Consider the following 21479-nt stretch of genomic DNA (forward strand, 5'->3'; position numbering starts at 1 on the left):
TCAGCTGAATTCATGGGGCAGATAGGCAGCCTCAGAAAAGGCCGGGGCGAACGCGAATGGAAAGGGTGCAGGGGTCCGCTCCCTGGACAGGAAGCTGGCTTGTGGAAGGAGGCAGATATGACTCTGGCCACAAGGGGGCGCCTGGCACCAGGCAATGAAGCAGCTCCGGAGAAGGTGGGGGTGGTTTGTAGCTGGTTCCCCAACGGTCTTCGGAGGGCGGATGTGGAGAAGGGGATACACCCAACTCACTACCATGAAATTCCAGCATCAGGAACAAGCACAGATGGGCAGGATGGTTTAGATCAATGCATGTCTGCTCATTCTGAGGCTGGATCATCTCAGGCCAGTTATTTCCCTTTATCAGTAGGGTTCTTGACTGCATTCTTGGTAAAATTTGGAAGGGATCTTTCCTTGAAACCTACCTTCCAAAAAAGTGCAACTCTTTTTTCCATCTCCTTGTCTCTCTCTGTCAAGGACCCGTACAGCAATGCTTCACTCATTATGATTCATTTAATCTGCTGTTCAATAGTGCACAGAGTATTTATTTCAATGATTGTATTCCCCTATCTTCAAATCTACCTAATCAGTCTCTTTCTGCTATTTTTTTCCAGCACTATCTTGAGGTTCTATAGTTATTTTATATTCTGTATCTGATAATAACAGTATCTGAAGTCCCAGGGGTCTAAATATTTTTTTTTTCTGTTCAGGAAGCACTTTATTGTTTCTCCAAGATTAAGAATTAAAAAAAAAAAAAAAGAATTTCCACTGACAGAAAATCGACACTTTGAAAATCTGCATTGCTTTGCTCAACTTCTGAATGTTGATTTTTGCAGACATATTTCTCCCCAATCATTCCACCCATGATTGATGCATCAGTCTTAACTTCCAGTTTCAATACTTGGCCTTTACTTAGAAAACTCTTTAGGACCTTTCCTTCGTTTTTTTTTAAATTTAGGCTATGTTGGGTCTTCATTGCTGTGCGTGGGCTTTCTCTAGTTGCAGCGAGCAGGGGCTACTCTCTAGTTGTGGTGAGCAGGCTTCTCACTGCGGTGGCTTCTCTCATTGCAGAGGGTGGTGAGCAGGCTTCAGGGGCTGCAGTTCAGTAGTTGTGGTTCACGTGCCTAGTTTCACCGAAGCGTGAGGAATCTTCCCAAACTAGGGATGGAACCCATGTCCCCTGCATTGGCAGGGATTCCTAGACACTGGACCACTAGGGAAGTCCCTAGGACAGGTGTTAATTCAGTAAGAGTAGCTTCATCTAAAGGAGTTGCAGTGGAAACTGTACAAGGAACTTCTCTGCAGTGGAGACTCATCATAGTAGCAATGGCTCCAGGGAGGATTGTTCAAGCCATTCTTTACTGCAAGCAAGTTGATCCAACTGGTTGAGAGGGGAGAAAACCTTTTTTGCTGTAGCGTCACTTAGGCTTTTCACCTTAATGTAACGCTTTACATAAGTATTCATAATAGAAGCAGCCTTTTCAGGTTCCTTCAAGATTTGTGACGATCTCAACAATTCTTTTGCTACTCACTCCATTTTATTCTGTTTAGATGCAGCAGAATAAACAGCAGTGGCATAGTGACCTTCAATACCATATATCTAAACAGGTGGCCTCACAAGCTTGATGAATGGCCTCAACACAGATGTCCTGGAGCATTGCACCTGCCAGTAGAGTCCAGGCACTGCTGGGGTGGCTGCCCTCTCCTGGGCACCTCTGGGTCAAACCCAAGTTGTGTGCGTGTGTGCTCTTGCTTGTCATGTCCGACTCTTTGCAACCCCATGGGCTGTAGCCCACCAGGCTCCTCTGTCCATGGGATTCTCCAGGCAGGAATACTGGAGTGGGTTGGCATGCCCTCCTCCAGGGGATCTTCCCAACCCAGAGATTGAACCGACGTCTCCATCTCCTACATTGGCAGGTGGTTATTTTTACCACTAGCACCACCTAGGGTGAGTGCTAAATCAGCTTATTGTTCCTGCTGCCGTTGCTCATAATGGATCATTTGCTTGGATACTAACTTTAGTTCATGGACAACTTACACTTGGTTGATATGTAATAATATGATTGCTGTTTTCATATTTTTCTCTGGAGGATTTGCATTTTTGCTTCTGCCAGATGCCAGGAAATACAAACCTGGAATCATCTTAATCCCTCAGTCTAGGTATTCTTTGACCTCTGGAAAAAGGAGAATCTGACCTTATCCCCAGGAGAGAGTAGACGTTAGAGGCTTTGTTCAGTTTCCCCTGCTTGCCTTCTCAGAGGCCAAAGCCAGTGCCCTGGCTTCATGGAGAGGTCCTGGTGATTTTGTTTCATTTTGTACAGACTCAAAGCTCATGCCACGGTCCCTTAAACTTCTGACTTCTTGGAATTTCTCTTGCCCTCAAGGAGCAGTTACTTAGTCACAGGCTTCAGATCCCCTGGGTGGTGGAGTGCAGTGCTGGGCAGCTGTTGAGAAAGATTGGCAGTTGGCACCATCTGCATGAAAGATCATACAGTTAAGCCCCCATCTTGCCTTCTAGGGCCAAGGCGATCCTTTTCCCAACCCTGAGATCTAGTAACCAACTCCTCCCTTTGCATTTTGGGGGCCCGTGAAGCTGATGGTGCCAACAAGCCTCTAGGGCAAGTCTGCGCAGTAGTAGTTCTAGGGCTACTTATTTTCCAGAAATGCTATCTGGGTGACAGGAGTGAGGCTGGCGCCAGTCGGGCCCATGGGAAATGGTCTATGGTCAGGAAACTGGACAGCCCAAGGCCTCACATGTACAGGTGTGCCTGCAGCAACCTGTCATGGCTCAGCTGGTCAGGCCATCTCAGAGCCATGGAAGTACTACGTGGGTCCTGCTGGAGGCACAGCAAGCTGGTGGGCTTTCAGGGGGACACAGAGTCAAGGACCTAAGACATGTCCAGTTCCAGAAATCCCACTGGAAAATTACCCCAAAGAAGGAAATCATGCTTAGGAAGATGTTCACTTCTGTACATGAGGGAAAACCTGAAAACAATCCAACTGCCCAACAGGAGGGAGGAGTTAAGGAAAATCATGGCCTTGAGGGAACTCTCTGGCAGTCCAGGGGTTAGGACTCCAGGCTCACTGATGAGCACCGGGGTTCAATCCCGGGTAGAAGAACTTGGATCCTCCGCGAGCCACATGGTGTGGCCAAATCAGACAAACAAAAACACGGCCTTGATGAGATCATACAACTAGCAAGCAAATAAACATGAAGGCAACAGTGAACTTATTTATGACTTAACATCACTGTAAAAAGGAAATGAATGAACATTCCCAAATCCAGGTATGTGAAAAAATGTTTAAGGAAATAAATAAGTTATTGGAAAAGAAAAAGGACCTACAGAGCCACTACCCTATTCTTCAAACTTTCTGTGGTTATTTTCCTCGTTAAAAGATCACTTAATGGTGAAGAGCTAACACAGAGCTGGGAGCATCTGTATGCTGTTGTTGGCACTTGGCTTCCCAGAGTTCCAGCAGCCGGAACCACCTCTTAGTAGATCGAGGAACAAGGCAGAGGGGATGTGGAAGCCTGCTGGCAGGATGTCTTACACAAGTCTACGCACCACCTTCCCTCCTAGTCCCATTCCAGCTTGAGTCAGAAAAGGAATATAGCCTTTTTATTGACTACTTGAAGTAGAACAAACTAAATACATATTTAACAGTTTTGGTTCATTTATACAGTACATTAAATAAGTTATGCAGAGTTAAGTAACAAAAGTTCCTATCAGAGTAAAATGACAAAGCACAGAAAAAAATCAACTCTACTGCATCCTGTGGGTGGTTTCACATTCATCATCCCCCTTAAAAAAACCACGCTTGGAAGCTTAGTTTTGGATTTATTTACATTATTGGCTTTCTCTGTGGATGGAGCTTTTGTAGCCTCATCATGAACTTGGAAAGCTGTGAAAGTGGACTGAAGGCCTCTGAGCCAAACAGCACTTTCAGCCATCCGCCTAATGCTTATTGCTGCTTCTCTCTGCCAACTCCAACTCAGGCCCGGGAATGTCCCTGCCAGCCACCAGCCGCACATGCCCTATTTGGTATAAGCATCAATGAGTGTACACTGGGCAGTTATGGGTCTGACCAGATGGGCTAGCAGAGGAAGCGCCATCTCTGGGGCTATGGAGGCGAAGGCCGCCCTTGGGCCTCAGCCTTCTCCTGCTCATGATGGAAAAGGTTGCCTGCACCATCATCTTTGGAATTGAGCATGTCAGTGCACGTGGGCAAAGAGGCAGGTAGTCGACATTTTGGTTTCACAAGAACTACAGACACTCAGAGTTGGAAAGGGCCCTATTCAATAGCTTGCCCAGTAACCCCACCCACCCCCACCCCAGGACGGGTCCCAACAGCTGGCTGCTTGGCCTATGCTGGAACAGTCCATTTCTCTCTGGTTTTTCTTACATTTGGTTTTTCTTACTGCTACCACCCAGTTCTCTGTAAATTGCTTAAGGAAAAAAAAAAATCTAAGAAAGCTGGCTTGGTCTATTGTCCCGGGAGCCTGGAAACCAGTTCTGAAGAAAGCCTTGAAGATGAGTTCTATTTTAAATGATTTACTCAATCCATAATCTCATCTACAGTTTCCAGGACAGCCATGTGGTCACTATTCATGCTTTCATGCTGAAGAACTCACGACCACACAATTTTAATTGTGTTGTTGAAACTTCAAGCCCACTTGCTGAGATCTCTTCTGGAACCGCACACAAGGTCTGCCCTTTGCAAGCAGGCGACAGCACTGGGGATCCATCTGACTTTGGGACAAGGCTGTACAAAGTGTAGATTTTCTGTCTAGAAGCTGAAGATGCTCACGTTGACACCAAGAAGTGAGGAGCTCCAGGTGGAGCTACTGGCCCAGATGTGCAAAAGTCATCTACACGGCAGAGGGCCCGCAGCAGCCACCGGAAGGCATGGACCTTTGCCAGGGTGACGGGTCTCGTTTCTGGACTAAAATCCACTGAGACACACACAGGACTCAACACTGTCCAAGAGAAGGTGCATTTGCTCTGTGACCTCAGGGTGGCATGACTGAGCCCCAACCTGAGAGCAGCAAGGATGCCCCCAGGTGAAGCTCTCACACTCAGGAGGAGGGCTGCTCATTTCCGAGCATGTGGAACGAACCTGAGTCTGTTTTCACCACTGGGTGGAGCAGGCAGTGGGGCCCCCTCAAGGATGATTGAAGCTCTGAGGATCCGTTCCTAAAGCTTCCTTCAGAACATTTAAAACAGCTCCCATGCTGGCTACTTCCGGTCTTCTCTGGCTCCTGCAACCATTCCTCACTGAGCAGAGGACAATGATGTGCCATTGCTTGTCACACTTGCTTTTGATCCCTAGAATAACACTGAAGAGTCCAGGACCGTTGTGACAATACCTTCAGTACCACCACTATATCTTTTCTTTGTCCCCTTAAACTATAAAGGTTGGTCCTCTAAGCAGTCTGATTATATTAAGATACTTTAAATCTAACTAGGTGAAAGGGGGGAGCCTGAATTTGCACCATCAATCTGTTATCAGAAGACACAGGAAACCAAGTGGGGAACCTGGACTCACCCCTGCCCCTCCAGTCCCATCACCCCATTCCAAGATAGTGTCCCTTCTCCGAACTCCAACCAGAGAGCTGACACTTTCAGAAGAGAGGGAGCTGGAGAAAGGGATTCTTTACATATAAAAATAGGAAGTTCTGGACAGATGCCCTAGCAACCGATGTGTGAAACTGACCAAATGAATACAGCACCAGGCCTGAGATCTGAACCGCAGTGTGGAACACTGCTAAAATCTTTAGCTTGGCCTCTGGGTGGCACGTGAGCAAAGCAGTTTAGAATAGCATCACAGAAATTCTGAAAATTAAGCTGTCATTGGATCCACAGTCCACAAAAGTCAGCTAGCACCTACCTGCACACTAAACCTAAACCTTAGCTCCAGAGACTGACATCGAGTCTGACGAACGGTACTTGGTTGGCTTTGGCTCTTTATTCCAACCCAAAAAACCTGAGCTACCCTGGCTTGGCCACTGAAGACTTACAGGACACACCTAGGTGTTCATCCAACTTGCTGATGAAAAAGGAAGCTGAGGTCAGACCCAGTGGACGTGAGACACCCTCTTGCTGCCACCAGATGTACAGGCTCAGTGACCGCCTCTCATGGGACATCTTTTCTCAGGGAAATGCAGGCAACTCCTGTCTGGGGTTCTGATCTCATCTCTGTTAGACAGGATACCTCAACTGCTGCAACTAAAGGAAAGCTGAACAATAAAGCACTGTTCTGTTATTCTTTCTCTGGGTATTCCTTACTTTACATAGGAGAAGTCTGGGTATTTTAATGGTGCCGCATACTGAGTTTAAGACAGAAAATCCTTGAGTAAGGTAAATTAGGGACTTACAGTTTTTATTTATTTATTTACTTGGCTGCTCTGGGTCTCAGTTGTAGCTTGTGGGATCAAGTTCCCTGACCAGTGATTGAACCCTGGCCCTCTGCATTGGGAGCACAGAAACATAGCCACTGAACCACTAGGGAGGTCCTGGGACTTAGTTTTTAAAGTAAGATATGTAAGGATAACGCCACCTATGCTGATACCTTACTGGGAGCTTTCAATTCACTCTGGTCAATGTGCAGAAAATGGCTGTCTAAAGCTGAGCTTTCAAGGGTCAGCAGGAGCAGGGCCAACCAACTCATTCCTTGGTGCAAGAGGGTGCTAGAGGCTTGGAGTTGGAGAGCGGGAGGGTCAGGGTCCTTGGGCTCCCAATAAAACTTGAATGGCAAGGAAGAACGTGTGTGGCAATTCCTAATTTTAAAGGGAATATAGGTGATGTCATGTTTGGAGAATCAGGTAAGCAGCTGGAAAAACTCCCTGAAGACAGGAAAAAAAACTGGTCAGGCTCTCACAAATGGTTGTCACATTTCAGGGAACTTTTCTTAGCTCAAAGTGGGTAGGTATCAACAAAATCAGAGAAGGGAAACAGGATTGTATGCCCAGTAATAAATTGACATAGGACACATAACAACAAAGTCTGAAGAATTCTTTCAGGTCCAAAAGGGTCGCTCAGAAGTGACCAGGCCTTGACTGGTGAGGCAAGTCATAGCCACACCACATCACATCCTATGGGTCAACTATGGCTTCAGAGGTGCCAAACAGAGACCATGGGAAGAAGATCCACCCAGTGATCTGGACATGCGTGGTCTGAGATAAAAGGACATAGAAGAAGACGACTGTGCAAAGAGCCAAGTGGTGACAAAAGTTTCTGCATTTCCAACAGATGATCCATTCAATAACGTGATGACACTAGTTTGGCCAACATGCTCAGAGAGAACAGACAATCCATAATTGAGTCTCATTCTCCCTCAGACCAATCCATGCGCTGAAAACTATTTTCTGCATAAGCAAAATCAAAAAAGAGAGGAAAAAAATGGGTCCCAAACTAAAATAGCCAGCCAGGCTGGAAAATCTTGTCCAACATGGTCTGTGATGCTTGGTGGAAGTTTTATTTTTTATTATGGGTGCTTTTACTGAAATGGTGACTTCTTCCTGTGGTTTCTGAAAATCTTACGTCTGAACGGCAGGGCCGACAACGGTGTCCTGAGTGCTGCTTTCTGCCTGCCCAAGTCTCCAGGGACTCATCAGTGGCACCTGCTGAGGGTGGAAATGGGCTCAGGGAACTGTTCAGGGGCAAGAGGAGCCACTACCTGTGAGAGAGAGAGCCCTCCGTCGCGGCTTGCTATCAGTCCCCAGGTCTCTGTCGCGGGAGGATGCTGGAGCAGGAGACAGTGAAGGGGCGAGCTGCTTCCAGCATGGCTGGGCACACTTGACAGTCGGCTCTCTCACAAGGCAGGGAGGAGCTGGTGGTCTACATGGAAAAGTGGCTGGCCATGCCAGTTTTAGCTGGGAGAACAAACTTGGAAGCCACGGAGCAGGCAGCTCCAGCCAGCGGCCATGTCACACAGGTGGGAAATGGACAAGTGTGTGAACAGGCTGGGGCTTGAAGTCTTCCTGCCTCTGCTTCTCTTCTGGATGATGACCCAACAGCGACTTGCACTGCTTCACACAGCCAGCCTTCCGTGCAGAGTTTTGTCGTGCTGTGAGGTTGCCGGGGGAAGGGAGTCTGGGGCTCAGAGTCCGTTGGTGTCGATGGCTGTCACAGAGGCCGGTGTGGAGGAGCGTGAGGTGGCTGCCGAGGTCTTGTCCAGGGCTGGACTGGGGACGCTGCAGTCGGCGGACCGGGCTGAGGAGCCCCTCCCTCCAGGAAGCAGGGGCCGGCTCTGGCTGTGGGGACTCTGGCCGTGCAGGTTCTGGCCACAGAGGCGGTGGTGCCGCTCCCAATCCTTATGCTGGCAGAAAGAGCCGCAGTATCGTGCGATGTTGCAGCCACTGCAGGTTTCACTGGCTTTGCGGCCACAGTTCCAGCAGTTCTGCAAGACACAGGCATCGGTCAGCTGCTGGGATCCTGGGGGGCACGCTTGTCATCACATGCCAGCTGCTCTGCAGAAGAGGCAGTGGGGCCGTGTGGGCAGAGTGTGGGCTCTGGAGCTGCACACCTGTGCCTGTACTGCCTGCCCTGCTGCTGTTGGTTTCTGTTTACTTCTTCTGTGTTACAGGAAAACTACCTACCCTGGACTGCGGGGACAGCAACATGAGGGAATGTGAAGACATATGCACACAACACTGCAGGGCAGGAGCAAGTCCTGCTGAGGGCAACAACTCCTCGTTTTGACTCATATTTTAATCCTCAATGACCAAACCAAACCAAATCAGGCTCTCACATCATAGCTATCTATTCCAAGACTACAAATGTGCCTAGACAGTTTTCTTTCTTACCCTTTGCAATGCAGAAATGATCTTGACTGTGTTCACTGATAACACCTGAAATCTTAAAAAAAAAAAAGTCACCTGCGAGGGAACTGGGCTGGGTGACCGTAGTGTGGGAAGCTGTGCCACTCGCTCTGTGCCCATTCTCCGTTCAGTGAAACATCCATCAGAGGTGGGCTGGGGATCACAGGACTACCGCCGGGCTGTTTACAGGAGAGACCCTGTAATACCTCAGAACCTGAAGCCCCAAGGTCTATGTAAGGGAGTTTTCTTCCTATTTTTTGCTCCCACACCTGCCCCTTGGTACTCTCCTCCCTGACACATGAGTGCTTTACACCTAAGGTCTCTACGACCCACTTATGGATTTGATCAGCCAGCTGTGCCCTCCCCTGCAGGCTCTGCAGAATGGCAGAAGCCAATTATGAGGCCTGGACTGATGATCAAGGAAGAAAGATGCTGTCTCTTGCCCAAGTGTAAAAACAACTAATAAACAGCAACAACAACCACAGCAAAAGCAAACAACTGATAAGAGCAAAAAAGGACCTTGAGGCCCCCTCACCCACCTCTTACACTGCACAGATAGGACACTGAGGGCCAGCAGGCAGGACTTGTCTGAGCTTATAAAATGATGACGTACCTATGCAAAGCCTGGAACCTGGGCCTCCGGTCTCTACTGTTCTCAAGGGACACACTTAATTTCAAAGAGCATCAGAAAGGACTGAAGATCCCTTCCAACGCTAGAGTCTTCTCAGGAAATACACTCCAGGGACTTCCCCAACCTTGCCAATACCAACACTGGAGAACCGGAATCAGGGACAGATGTCATTCTTAGGATCTTCACAGATCCTCAAGCAAGCTGTATTCCAGAAAATTTCACTCTCTGGTAGGTTGACTCCAGACAATGCTTTGGTCAAACAGTATTGCTTGTGGGGAATGTGCTTCATGGAGCTGCTGTGGAAACATAGGCCTCTACTTCCTCTGTCCAAGTCTGCAAGAACATCTCAAACTGGGCCAGAGGATAAAAGCAACAGTGCTTTCACCTTGACCACCATTGAGAAGCCAGGGTGAAAAGGACAATTTGCATTCCCTGTCTCTGTGGCTTTGCCCTGACTTTACCAAAAGGCTTTGCCAAGAAACATGATGAAAGGTTTACTGAGGTCATCACCCTTCAAATCAGCATTCCTCAAAGAATGCAAAGCACATGGCCAAGTATTTTATGGGGGAAGGTTATAAATCTTCTGAGCTACCAGTCAGGGAAGTCGGAGATGGTATTCCAGAATATCCTTTGACAAGCAGGGGCCATCAGTTTATGTCAGTTACTACTCCAGGTGTGGCCCGGGGAACACCTGTATCAGAATGACCCAGAGTCCATCCCAAAGTTTCCCGACCTTACTTCAAACCTGGCTCAAAGGAGAAACGATTCCTATCTTATAATCAAGGGCTAGCCCATCACGTTTGCCAGGAAATCTAGGCTGGGGACAGAATGGGATCTCTACCTGAGGTGTCATTCCAAGGCAGATGCTTGGGTCTGGCCTCAGAGGAGGCAGCTGCTCTGCAAGAGTAGGAGCTGCTCTGCAAGAGTAGGAGCTGCCACACCTATGTTGTTAACAACGTACGAAAATCCTTTCTGTCTGAAAAGTGCACTGCAGTTTAAAAACACTTCCACAACTGTAATCTAACTGTATCTTCCTTAAAGAGTATGAGACCAGCAGGACAGGGGCTGCTGCTCACCCACTATACGGAGAAGGAGCTGACCCCTGAAGGGCGTGCTGACAGTGTGAGGGGAACTGGGGCGAGTGCTTAGGGCTCCTGGGCTCCTTCCGCTCTACTGAACTACCTCTTGCAGGATGAACAAAAAACTCCAGGGGTACCGCTAGATATCAAGCAGAACTTTCTGAGTGAACTGGAGGAAACCAGCCCTCTTGGTCCAACACAAACTCACTCAGAGCATACGCCCTGCTATTATCCTGCGTTGTTTTGGAAGGAAAGTTTGCAGGGATGGATGCTAGTGTGCGCCTCACCTGCAAGTCACTTTGTGCCTTAAATACAGATATTGACATGGGTGGCTATAATGAACCCTATACACAACAGAAACAAATAGAGGAGAAGGAAATGGGGAGAGTCAGAGGAACGATTTTCTTCCAATTCAGCTGGAAAGGCTACAACAGGACTTGCCCACACCCTCTTTCAATGGCCACATGATAGGGATGCTCATCTTCACATCATCATGTTTAACACTGTTCTTTGAAAAAGATTTGAGGATGAGAAAACAAAATATCTGTCGTTTAAAAAAATAAACGACCAACAACAAAGTTCAGTTCTTTATAACCTTATGAATATCCTAGAGAGTACAATGGGATTTCCCTACTTATAGAAACAGGCTTGTTTCAGGACTTAAAAGTTCGTCTTAAACCGGAAAAGTAACTGAAATCAAAGTTACAGAAAAATTTCATTACATTTGAAAGGGCTGTTAGGATGTTTCTGTCATGTGCCTTTTCTTTTAATTATTTTTTCCCTCATAGTGGTCCAGAAGCACCACTATGTCCCAGGGCAGTCAGGCAGGCCTGCCGGATCTATCCCCTCAATCCATGAAATAACTAGCCTCTTTGTAAACAGACTGGATACTGCAGGACCCTGCACTGCCTTTCTCCTACTCTCTGGCTTCAGTGATGAGGGATTAGGTCAGTTAAATTCCCGAAATCACAGTTTCCTCATTGGTAAAGTTGGATTCCAACAACACCCACATCCCATTGTGAGGATCACAAAGACCACAAACACACTGAGCTCTGTCTTGTGGCCCAGTGTGTGCCAGTAAGCCCACTCAGGCAACTGGTGGTCATTGCTGTCATGTAGCTCCACAAACTTTAGGGAGACTTCTCAAAACTTAAACCAATATAATGAGCCAATATGTAAGAATATAATAATTGAGTAACAAACCTCTCTGGAACTGAAGAAAAATTATAATTATCTAGTTGTTGGCTCTTACTGCCCAGCACCTGAGAGGAAAGCAGTGGGCTCGGTCCCCCCAGCCCCAGCCCCAGCCCCTAGTGCTCTGACCTCCGTTGACTCTTCCTGCTCGTTTATGACAAGAAAGGCATCCTCTGCAGCCTGCCGTTTGACGTCCGCTATTGTCTGCTCCATTCGAGCTCGCTCGGTTGCAATCACTTCAAAGGCTTTTTGCTCTGCCTCAGCAACAGCTTTCTGTACTTCTGACATGGCCTGAATTTTCACCTTATTCACAGCTTCTTCTGGAAGAAAGTGACAGTAAAATCAACTGGCCGAGAAATCTCTCCCCTCCTACTCCACATCATTTCAAAGAAGGGACAGAGGTGAAATATGATTTTTCTTCTAAAAATACTTATGACAATGGCATTCACTTTTATTCTTATCTTCATTTGTCTATTCGTGCGATCATTTGTTGGGTCTGCAGACCCAATCAGTTGTCAGTACTGTGCAAGGGGCTGAGGAGACCTCGGCAACTAAGATGTAACATATCTTCACAACTGTGATCAAGTATAAGCGTGGCTGAGGGGACATGATACTTGTCATTATCAGGGTCAAGCATTCCAAGGGGAAAGGTGGTTAGGTCTGTAAGTGGCAGAGGAGGATCAGGAAAATGTGTCTTGGTTGAGATGCTAGGTGGAAAGGAATCTTCTAGTCTTGCATTCCACACTAAGGAATTTGGCCCTTCTTCTAAAGAAAATGTGAAACCCTAAAGGGGTCTATGCACAATGAAAAGATTGAGGGCAGAGACACCAACTGAGAGGCTGGTCAATGATCTGACTGATAAATAGAGATTCTGAATGTAGGTAAGAGCAAGCAACACAGAGGAGCGGATGAGACAGAAAGAGGCTGGTGCACCTAAGGGTCTGGAGGCGGAGGCGGAGAATGGAAGTGCTGTGCACTGAAACAGACAATGAGCACAGTGCTGGCGTGGAGGTGAGCAAGAAGGCTGAGGCGCATCCAGGTACAAATCGTCAGCAGGCAGTTTAGTACAGAAGACTGAACTCAGTGGAGAAATGTTGCCTGAAGATACAGTTCTGGGAAGCTTGGTAGGTGCTCTGGGCTACAAAAACCCCAGCTGCCGTTACCCCACTTGGATCGTGATCAGTTCTTCCCACCAAACCCTGCTTAGTTTCCACAGGATGTATATTCCAGGTGACATACGGTATGCACCTGAGTCTCAGTCCTAGGTCCCAGCGTGAATGACATTCCTTCTGAGTCCACAAGACTGGACAACCCTGAAGCTTAAGGAAACTCCCTTATTGCTTGGTTCCTGCACATGGCCGAGGCTCAAAGGGGGTTCACACACAGTGTTCTAGGCTGCCAACCTAGAACTTTCCATCATATTGCTCCAGCCAAGAAAAGTTTTCACCCCAAATGTCAAGGGTGATGTTGATAACTATTTTAATTTCCCATAATTCTACTTTACCTCTTGGTAATATATGCAAAGATTTTTCTGAAGTGCTATGTAGTTTTCCAAATTAGTTTTAACAGTAAGATAATATTCTGTGGTGCCACAATGTAAATTCACATAACCATTCATTGATATGTGGGCATATCCTGGGTTGCCTTTCCCTTGCTCCAGTTCGGTTCAGTTGCTCAGTCATGTCCAGCTCTTTGCGACCCCATGGACTGCAGCATGCCAGGCTTCCCTGTCCATCACCAACTCCTGGAGCCTACTCAAACTCACGTCCATTGCGTTGGTGATGCCATCCAACCATTTTATCCTCTGTGGTCCCCTTCTCCTCTTGCTTTCAATCTTTCCCAACATCAGGGTCTTTTCCAATGAGTTGGTTCTTTGCGTCAGGTGATCGAAGTATTAGTTTCAGCTTCAGCATTAGTCCTTCCAATGAATATTCAGGACTGATTTCCTTTAAGATGGACTGCTTGGATCTCCTTGCAGTCCAAGGGACTCTTAAGACTCTTCTCCAACACCACAGTTCAAAAGCATCAATTCTTTGGTGCTCAGCTTTCTTTATAGTCCAACTCTCATACCCATACATGACTACTGGAAAAACCATAGATTTGACTAGACGGACTTTGTTGGAAAAGTAATGTCTCTGCTTTTTAATATACTGTCTAGGTTGGTCATAGCTTTTCTTCCAAGGAGCAAGCGTCTTTTAATTTCAAGGCTGCTGTCACCATCTGCAGTGATTTTAGAGCCCAAAAAATTCTCTCACTGTTTCCATTGTTTCCCCATCTAAGAAGTGACGGGATCAGATGCCCTGATCTTAGTTTTCTGAATGCTGAGTTTTAAGTCAACTTTTTCACTCTCCTTTTTCACTTTCATGAAGTTCTCCTTTACTTTCATCAAGTTCTCCTTTGCTTTCTGCCATAAGGGTGGTGTCATCTGCAAACCTGAGGTTATTGATATTTCTCCCAGCAATCTTAATTCCAGCTTGTGCTTCATTCAGCCCGGCATTTCACATGACGTAATCTGCATATAAGTTAAATAAGCAGGGTGACCATATACAGCCTCAACGTACTCCTTTTCCTATTTGGAACCAATCTGTTGTTCCATCTCCAGTTCTAACTGTTGCTTCTTGACCTGCATACAGATTTCACAGGAGGCAGGGCAAGTGGTCTGGTATTCCCATCTCTTTAAGAATTTCCCACAGTTTGTTGTGATCCACACAGTCAAAGGCTTTGGTGTAGTCCTTTTTTTATATCACTGCTTCTTTAACAATTTGTGAGTCTAAATCTGGATCATTCCTTACAATCATGGATTGTAGGGAGTCATTCCAAATTATTACAGTTATTTAAAAATTTATTTATTTATCTCTGGTTGCACTAGGTCTTTGCTGCTGTGCATGGGCTTTCTCCAGTTGTGGTGGGTAGGCCTCTAACTGCAGTGACTTCTCTTGCTGTGGAGCATGGGCTCAGGGGTGCATGGGCTCAGTAGTTGCCATCTGCGGACTTAGCTGCCCCCACCTCATGTGGAACCTTCCTAGACCAGGGATCAGACCCACGTCTCTTGGACTGGTAGGCAGCTTCTGAACTGCTAAACCACCAAGTAAGTCTACTTTTTACTATAATTTTTAAGTTTGTTTGAATTCTTTTGGCTGTGCCATGTGGCATGTGCAATCTTAGTTCCCCAACTAGGGATCAAATCTGTTCTCCCTGCACAGGCAGCTCGGAGTCTTAACCACTGGACCACCAGGGAAGTCCCTGGATCATTCCCTTCTAAAAGGAAAGATTCAAAAGCATGCAAGTGAGAAATGATTTCAAAATACCCATGTGTTCACAGGTGGTAATACTTGATAATTCATTAAGTATTATTAATCAATTATTAATCCATTAATAATTATTTAGTGAAATTAACAGGGTCCTCTAAAATTTTGTCAATAATTAGGCATTAAAGATGTTGGGGGCTAATTGGTCAGGGTTGCATTATCTTGTACCTTCCTGACTGTCAGTGAAAATAAACATTTTGCAATAGGGTTATCTGTATTTCTCATAATATGATGTGTCTGTCCATTTGTTTATATTACGGTCTTGAAATTAAGTGGGTATTAATTTTTCTGTAGAAATAAATTTTTTCTTAGGAAGAAACCCCAAAACTATTAATTCAGGGAGGCAAGAAGGAAAAAAAGACTAGTATTTGGATAAGGTAATATGAGGTTAGCATAATCCCTGTTTTACCACAATATTCTTGTAGAAAATGACACCTAGCAAGAAGAGTCCTGATGAAGCTAGAGACAGTGAAGGTGAAAGGAAGAGCAGACTGAACCAATGTGGGAGTGTGAGAATACAGTGATGAGAACAGGCAGAAATGAATTAAGCTATACTTCCAGAAACGGGGCATATAAATAGAGAAGAGTCGGTTACTTAATGCCTCCCAGTAGAAACGGGTGAAAAGGACTTGGACGGACTGTACAGAGTCACTACAAATTCTCAACCAGCAAGGAACACAACAGGCAGTCCAGAAGTGCGGACAGCTAAAGGGGGAAAAGCAGGGGCCTAGAATTTTTTGAAGAGGAAGTTATGAGAAAATCACCTTTCCACAAATATGTACTCTACACTCAAATCAGTGAGTATATGTGACCCCCAAGCAGACAGACATACCAGTCTTTTTCCAAAACTCCACAGGTACATATCCTGTTCCTGGCCTACTGTTGAATTCCCGCTGAGAATCTACAGAGAGAGAAGAGAAACAGCATAGGGCAGAACTGTCTATAATTGGCATGTTTTACTTTTGTGAAAAACTTATCCGATCTCTCATTCACCACTTAGAAAGATTCAAACATATACATTCACTTACTGGAAAAAATATTCTGACAAGAAATAAAATCTGATTATAATAGTACACTTAAATTTTAGATGCTCACTTGCTAATCATTGGAGGAAAGCAAATCAAAACCATGAGATGTCGCCTCACACCTATCAGAATGGCTATCATCAAAAAGACCACAAATAACAAATGTTAATGAAGGTGTGGAGAAAAGGGAAACCTTGTACACTGTTGGGGGGAATGTAAATTGGTACAGACGTTATAGGAAACAGTATGGCAGTTCCTCAAAAAACTAAAAACTACCATATGATCCAGCTACTCCATGCCTGGGTATATATCTGAAGAAAATAAATATAGTAATTCAAAAAGATACAAGAACCCCAATGTTCATAGCAGCATTATTTACAATAGCCAAGATATGGAAGCAACCTAAGTGTCCATCAACATATGAATGGATGTGGTATCTTCATGGTATTTCCAGAAGTCAAAATTTTCAGCTCATTTACTAAGAAAACTAGAGTTTCAGAGGCTATTAATTAAAGGTCTGACAGAGAATGCAAGTATTTGGATCAGAAGTGGGGGACAGAAAGAACTGTGGTTCTGTAAGAGGATGCTCTAGTTCTCAGGAAAAATAGAATGAAACACTCGAGAAAGCCAATGTGGCAAACGTGAAAAAACAGTGAATTGAGGCACAGGGCACATGACAGGTCACTGTGCTGCTGCTTTTTTAGTACTTCTATGTGTTTAAAAAACAAAAAACTGAGAAAAAAACTTATCTTTAAGTATAGGCATACAAAATTTCTTAGGAACACTAATTTGCTAGTAAGTGAGCCCAGGAATGGAAGAGGTAAAAAGTGGGATAGGGACGATGTTCAAAAATCTATGTTTCTGTACTACTTAACATTTTTGTAATGCAGTTCATTTTTTAAAATTCCATTCGAAAAAAAAAAGAAATGAAATACCCAAGAAAATGAAGGGGATCCAATATTATCAGATATTAAAACACATTCTGAAGCTATCATAATTAAGTTTGATATTATATTGGGAAGCTATCCTAATTGCTAAGCATGTATGCTGGTTCTGGAATAAACTTAATAAGCTGTAGGACTACTTATGCCAAGTTTCTAACTTATTTAAGACTCAGTTTTGCCATCTGTAGATGAATCTAATGGTAGTTCCTATTATCTCCATAGGCAGGCCTGAAAACACATGTAAAAGGCTTATTAGCATTGGCAGGAACACTGTAACAGTCCACACAGCTATTATTACCAAAAGTGATAACTAATAGTCAGAAAGATTATAATACTTAAGACTATAATATTTAAGTATTAACAAAATTAGCATATGATAATTACTTCATTTTAACAGGTAAAGGATGGGTATCAATTGACGGTAGGAAAATTTAAACTATTTGGACAATTTAAAGTTGGATAGCTAATATGCAAACACATAAAACTTGAATATAGATGAAATTTATTGTGCCCTGGTAAGGGATCAAAGTCAAGGAAAAACTACAAATAAAATGTTAGATTTGACCCCAAATCAACTATCTCATTCATTAAAACCAAATAAGATCAAGTGAACAAAAATGCCTGTATCCATAACTCATTAATTTACTGCTAAGGGTATCCTAAAGGAAAAATCCCCAACAATAAAGATTTTATATATTATATCACTTACCATAAAACAAAAAATAAGCAAAAAACCTTTAGTTCAACAATAAGAATGGCTTAAAAAAAACTAGTATATTTACATGGTGGAATACTGTAGTAGTTATTAAAATCTTGTTTATAAAATCTTCAATAATGTGAGAAACATGTTTAATACGCAGTTATATTTTCAAAGAAATCAACAAAAAGTTGTAATACAGAATTCTCAGATACATTCCAAAGCTCTTCCGTGTGGGATGATGAACTAGTAAATTCTTTATATGTTTCTGTATTTTCTACAATGAGCCATACAGTTTGACTGTTAAAAAAAAACTTCATGAGGTTGCTCCAAACAAAAAGAAATGGTTCTCTACTGTGGGAGACCAGGTCCCATCTCAGACAAATTAATCAGAACCTCTGGAGCTGGGGCCATGGCACCAGGAGTTTTCCAAAGGTCCTTAGATGGGTTCTGAGGGGCATCCAGGATTAATGACTGAAGAAAAATGCCTGACTTAGAACCGACTGTTCACAGTTAAGGTCTCCCATCACCTCTCTGTAGGTCATATATGTACACATATATATACTTTCTGCTGTAACAATGGTAAAGTCCTTTTCAGCTGATTCTTTCAATATTGGTACACCTTGATCTTTCAGTTGCAGGCATTTAATTGACTAGGCTTTTCAGTGGGAAAGAATTTCTTTCTTTTTTCAGCACACCAGACAATAAAAATTTCCTTCTTCCTTTCCCCCAAATAAATATACTCAAATTCTGTTACATCAATAATTAATCAATAATTACAACTGAATTTATAATAATTTCAAATTCACTCTCAAACTTTATCCCTGTGGTGTCAATACATTATAAATTTCCTTTTCTTGAAGAAATCTCCAGCCAGCCTCTGGGCTATTCAAATCTGAACTGGCTACCTTCCAGACTATTTCAGCCTGGAAAGTCCCACTGTTGTTTGAGATCCTCCCAAGTATCCCAGGGATTCCCTTCCTCCATGTCTTTCCACTTTATGGTTTATTTCCTGTGTCAGGACACATCCTACCCAAATGTGGTAGATAACACAACAAAGGCAGATGGGAGGTGATTTTTCCCCCCTAAACTGTCAGTTATTAATCTAACAATTGTTTTGTTAGAATTCTAGGTGAAACAGTCTGATCACAGGTGGCCCCTCATTTAGCCATGCCTTTGGACAGGGCACTGTTTCAGCCACTAGGTGAATGTAAGGGAACACAGTTTCAGATGGTGTCCTGGATATATCCTGGATTGAGAGTTCAACAATTTTCATCTCTACTGCTTCAGGATGGGAAAAGGCAGGAAGGGATGACCCCGCTTGGTACAGTAAAACTATTTGGTTTTTTGTCCAGGCAGAGGTTGATAAATGGTATTTTTCTAAACAGAGAGTGGGGAAAAGCGGAGGGAAGCTGAGGTGAATATTTTGAGGGCTACTATAAGGAATGAATGAATGTGATGTACATGAGATGTCCCAAATACATTCAGCCAGGCTTAATTGAACATTCAAACACTCTCTGAACATCACCCCATACTTATATACAGTATAGAGTTGAAAACAACAAAATGACAAACATTCTCATTCTATGTGGGGAAGACAACATTTCTTGAACATATCAGATACTGACCAAGTTCTTGACATATTTTGCTATTTACTGTTCATAATTCCCAAGGTCTTTATAATTCCACAATCAAATACCATCTTCCTCTTAAAGGAAAATATAAAAAGCCTCAAATATAAAAAATAACAACAGGAACAAAAGATATATAAAAAGCCTCCCTTGCCAACTAAAGAGACTCTCCCCTTACCATTGCTGAGAGAATCTCCACTCCCAGGACTGTGCTGCCTGGAGACCAACTCACTCCCTGTTTTCCTCATCTCTGTGTTTTCGTTGAATCGTCTTTTCCAGTAGTTGAGCTCTTCACGGTCTGATTCTTGACAGCGCCGCAGGACTGCCATGGAGCGCCTTGTTTTCTCTACCATTTCCATAATGCAGTTGAGGGCCTACGCCAGGCAGGTCAGGCAGAGCCACAGGATAAGGACATTCAGACAATCAACAATGAACATCGAGGAGAGATAAACAAAATACACAGAGTAAAGGCTTAAGAATCTTACGGATTTAGCAATAGAGTTTACATTTAAAAGCCTACCTTATTGTTTCTCTTTAATATATACACATACTTTTCTTTTTTTAAGATTTCAAACTAATATTTGTTGGATTCTTCAAGGTTGAAGCAGCCAGTCTCATTATAATATGATTCTTCAGAGTATGGTGAAAGCACAGTATAATCTCTGCCCAGAGCAGGTTTATGCAAGAATGCAATCAGAGAAATTATGTTCAGAGACAACATCACTCAAAAAGGAAAAGCTACTGCGTGTGTATTTTAAGGAGCTATTACATCTTCTCCTCACTTTTAAGTGAGAGGGGAAACTCTCTTTCCCAGTGGGGCAGAGAACTTAAGTTTACATTCTGTGCCAGTGTACTAATTTCCATTTGTATTTACAGAAGCTCCATTTATTATACCAGGCCCTGTGACAAGCACCTTGTATATCACTCTAACTCCCCCTGTAAATTCAAATATAGCATTAGTTTTTTTAACATATAAAAATTAAGCCTAAAAATGGTAATGGGCAAGTTCCTTCACCATTTTTACTCTAAATTTTTCTATCTTCCTACCACTGCAAAGGTAGGATGTGGCAAAGCTGGGACGTAAAACTCATAAGCCTATGTTTTTAACCATTATACTACAGAGTTTCACTTGGTTATGACCTAAAATGAAAACCCCACCACAAAGATTTGCGACTTAACTCTTCACACTCTAGCTTGGGGAGTAGGAGATACATCAGCTATAATCGCAAAGACATTGTAGCTCTGGTTACGTTCACTTCAAGCATATACACTCTTACCCTCAGTAATATTTAGGATGAAAAGTAATAAGTAGTTAGGAAAATTATACACTGTAAAATTCTTACATGATCAAGATGTTTCCATTCATCAGCCCATTCCCTTTCTGTCAAACGGTGGTCTACCAACTCATCTTGATAGCCTCCATTTAGACCTATTAGAAATTAAATTTGAAGATAAAGGGAAGAATACAGTAATCAGAATTCTACCAAGTAAATACACATTCATTCATATTAGCTATGAGCACACTGTTAAGGCCAATGATTCACAATGACTTAAAACCACAAACCATAAAACCAACAAGAAATCACTATACAGAATGTATTAAAAACTCCTACAAATCAATTATGAAGGACAAACAGGCCAAAAGAAAAGTAGGTAAAAGAAATAAATGGTTACCTTTCAGACAAAAAGAGCAGAGATGATTTATAAACATATGAAAAGATATTCAAACTTATAAGTAGTCACACAGTGTAAATAAAATGTTCATGAAGATAATTTGACATCTATATATTGGAAAAAATTAAACTGTCATTCATACTAAGTGTTGGCAATGTTGCAGCACAATACAAAGACTTAATCACCATAAAGAGAGTTGGTGCTGTACAAGCACTGGTAAACAATTCAGCATTCCCAAAGTATTATTTGTTGCATGGTTTTGATACATATTATTGAAATCTGTAAGAATGTAATGACTCTGTGAATCAAGCGTATACTGAATTATCCACTATTTTGAAAAATCATGTCATATATGTCACCACTACTCCTGGTATCTGAATCATCAATGTAACACAATGGCGTGTGTGCTAAGTCACTTCAGCTGTGCCCAACTCTTTGTGACCTGTCATCGGTCTGAATTTATAGGCGTTGTGTTCAT

The 21479-nt window shown here is 43.6% G+C and overlaps 1 protein-coding gene and 1 pseudogene across 5 annotated transcripts in view; both read right to left on the minus strand.

The window, feature by feature from the left end:
• Positions 1–968: 968 nt before the first annotated feature.
• LOC148775360 (ATP synthase peripheral stalk subunit OSCP, mitochondrial pseudogene) lies at positions 969–5299 on the minus strand (annotated as a pseudogene).
• The window catches only part of CBFA2T2 (CBFA2/RUNX1 partner transcriptional co-repressor 2), a 153371-nt gene continuing 133447 nt past the window's right edge, over positions 1556–21479 (minus strand). For 4 of the 5 annotated variants that reach the window (XM_055435610.2, XM_055435583.2, XM_055435618.2 and 1 more), the window contains exons 7-11: positions 20671–20756; positions 19506–19701; positions 15863–15931; positions 11852–12042; positions 1556–8397 (exon numbers count right to left, since the gene is read on the minus strand). In XM_055435610.2, the coding sequence (XP_055291585.2) occupies positions 8098–8397; positions 11852–12042; positions 15863–15931; positions 19506–19701; positions 20671–20756 (842 nt within the window). In that variant the 3' untranslated portion in view covers positions 1556–8097. The remainder of the gene's footprint in view (positions 8398–11851; positions 12043–15862; positions 15932–19505; positions 19702–20670; positions 20757–21479) is intronic. The other variant, XM_055435593.2, reaches the window with a different exon arrangement.

Source organism: Moschus berezovskii, chromosome 15 (assembly GCF_049115385.1).
Source record: "Moschus berezovskii isolate FMDL1 chromosome 15, NW_MosBer_1.0, whole genome shotgun sequence".
Taxonomy (NCBI): domain Eukaryota; kingdom Metazoa; phylum Chordata; class Mammalia; order Artiodactyla; family Moschidae; genus Moschus; species Moschus berezovskii.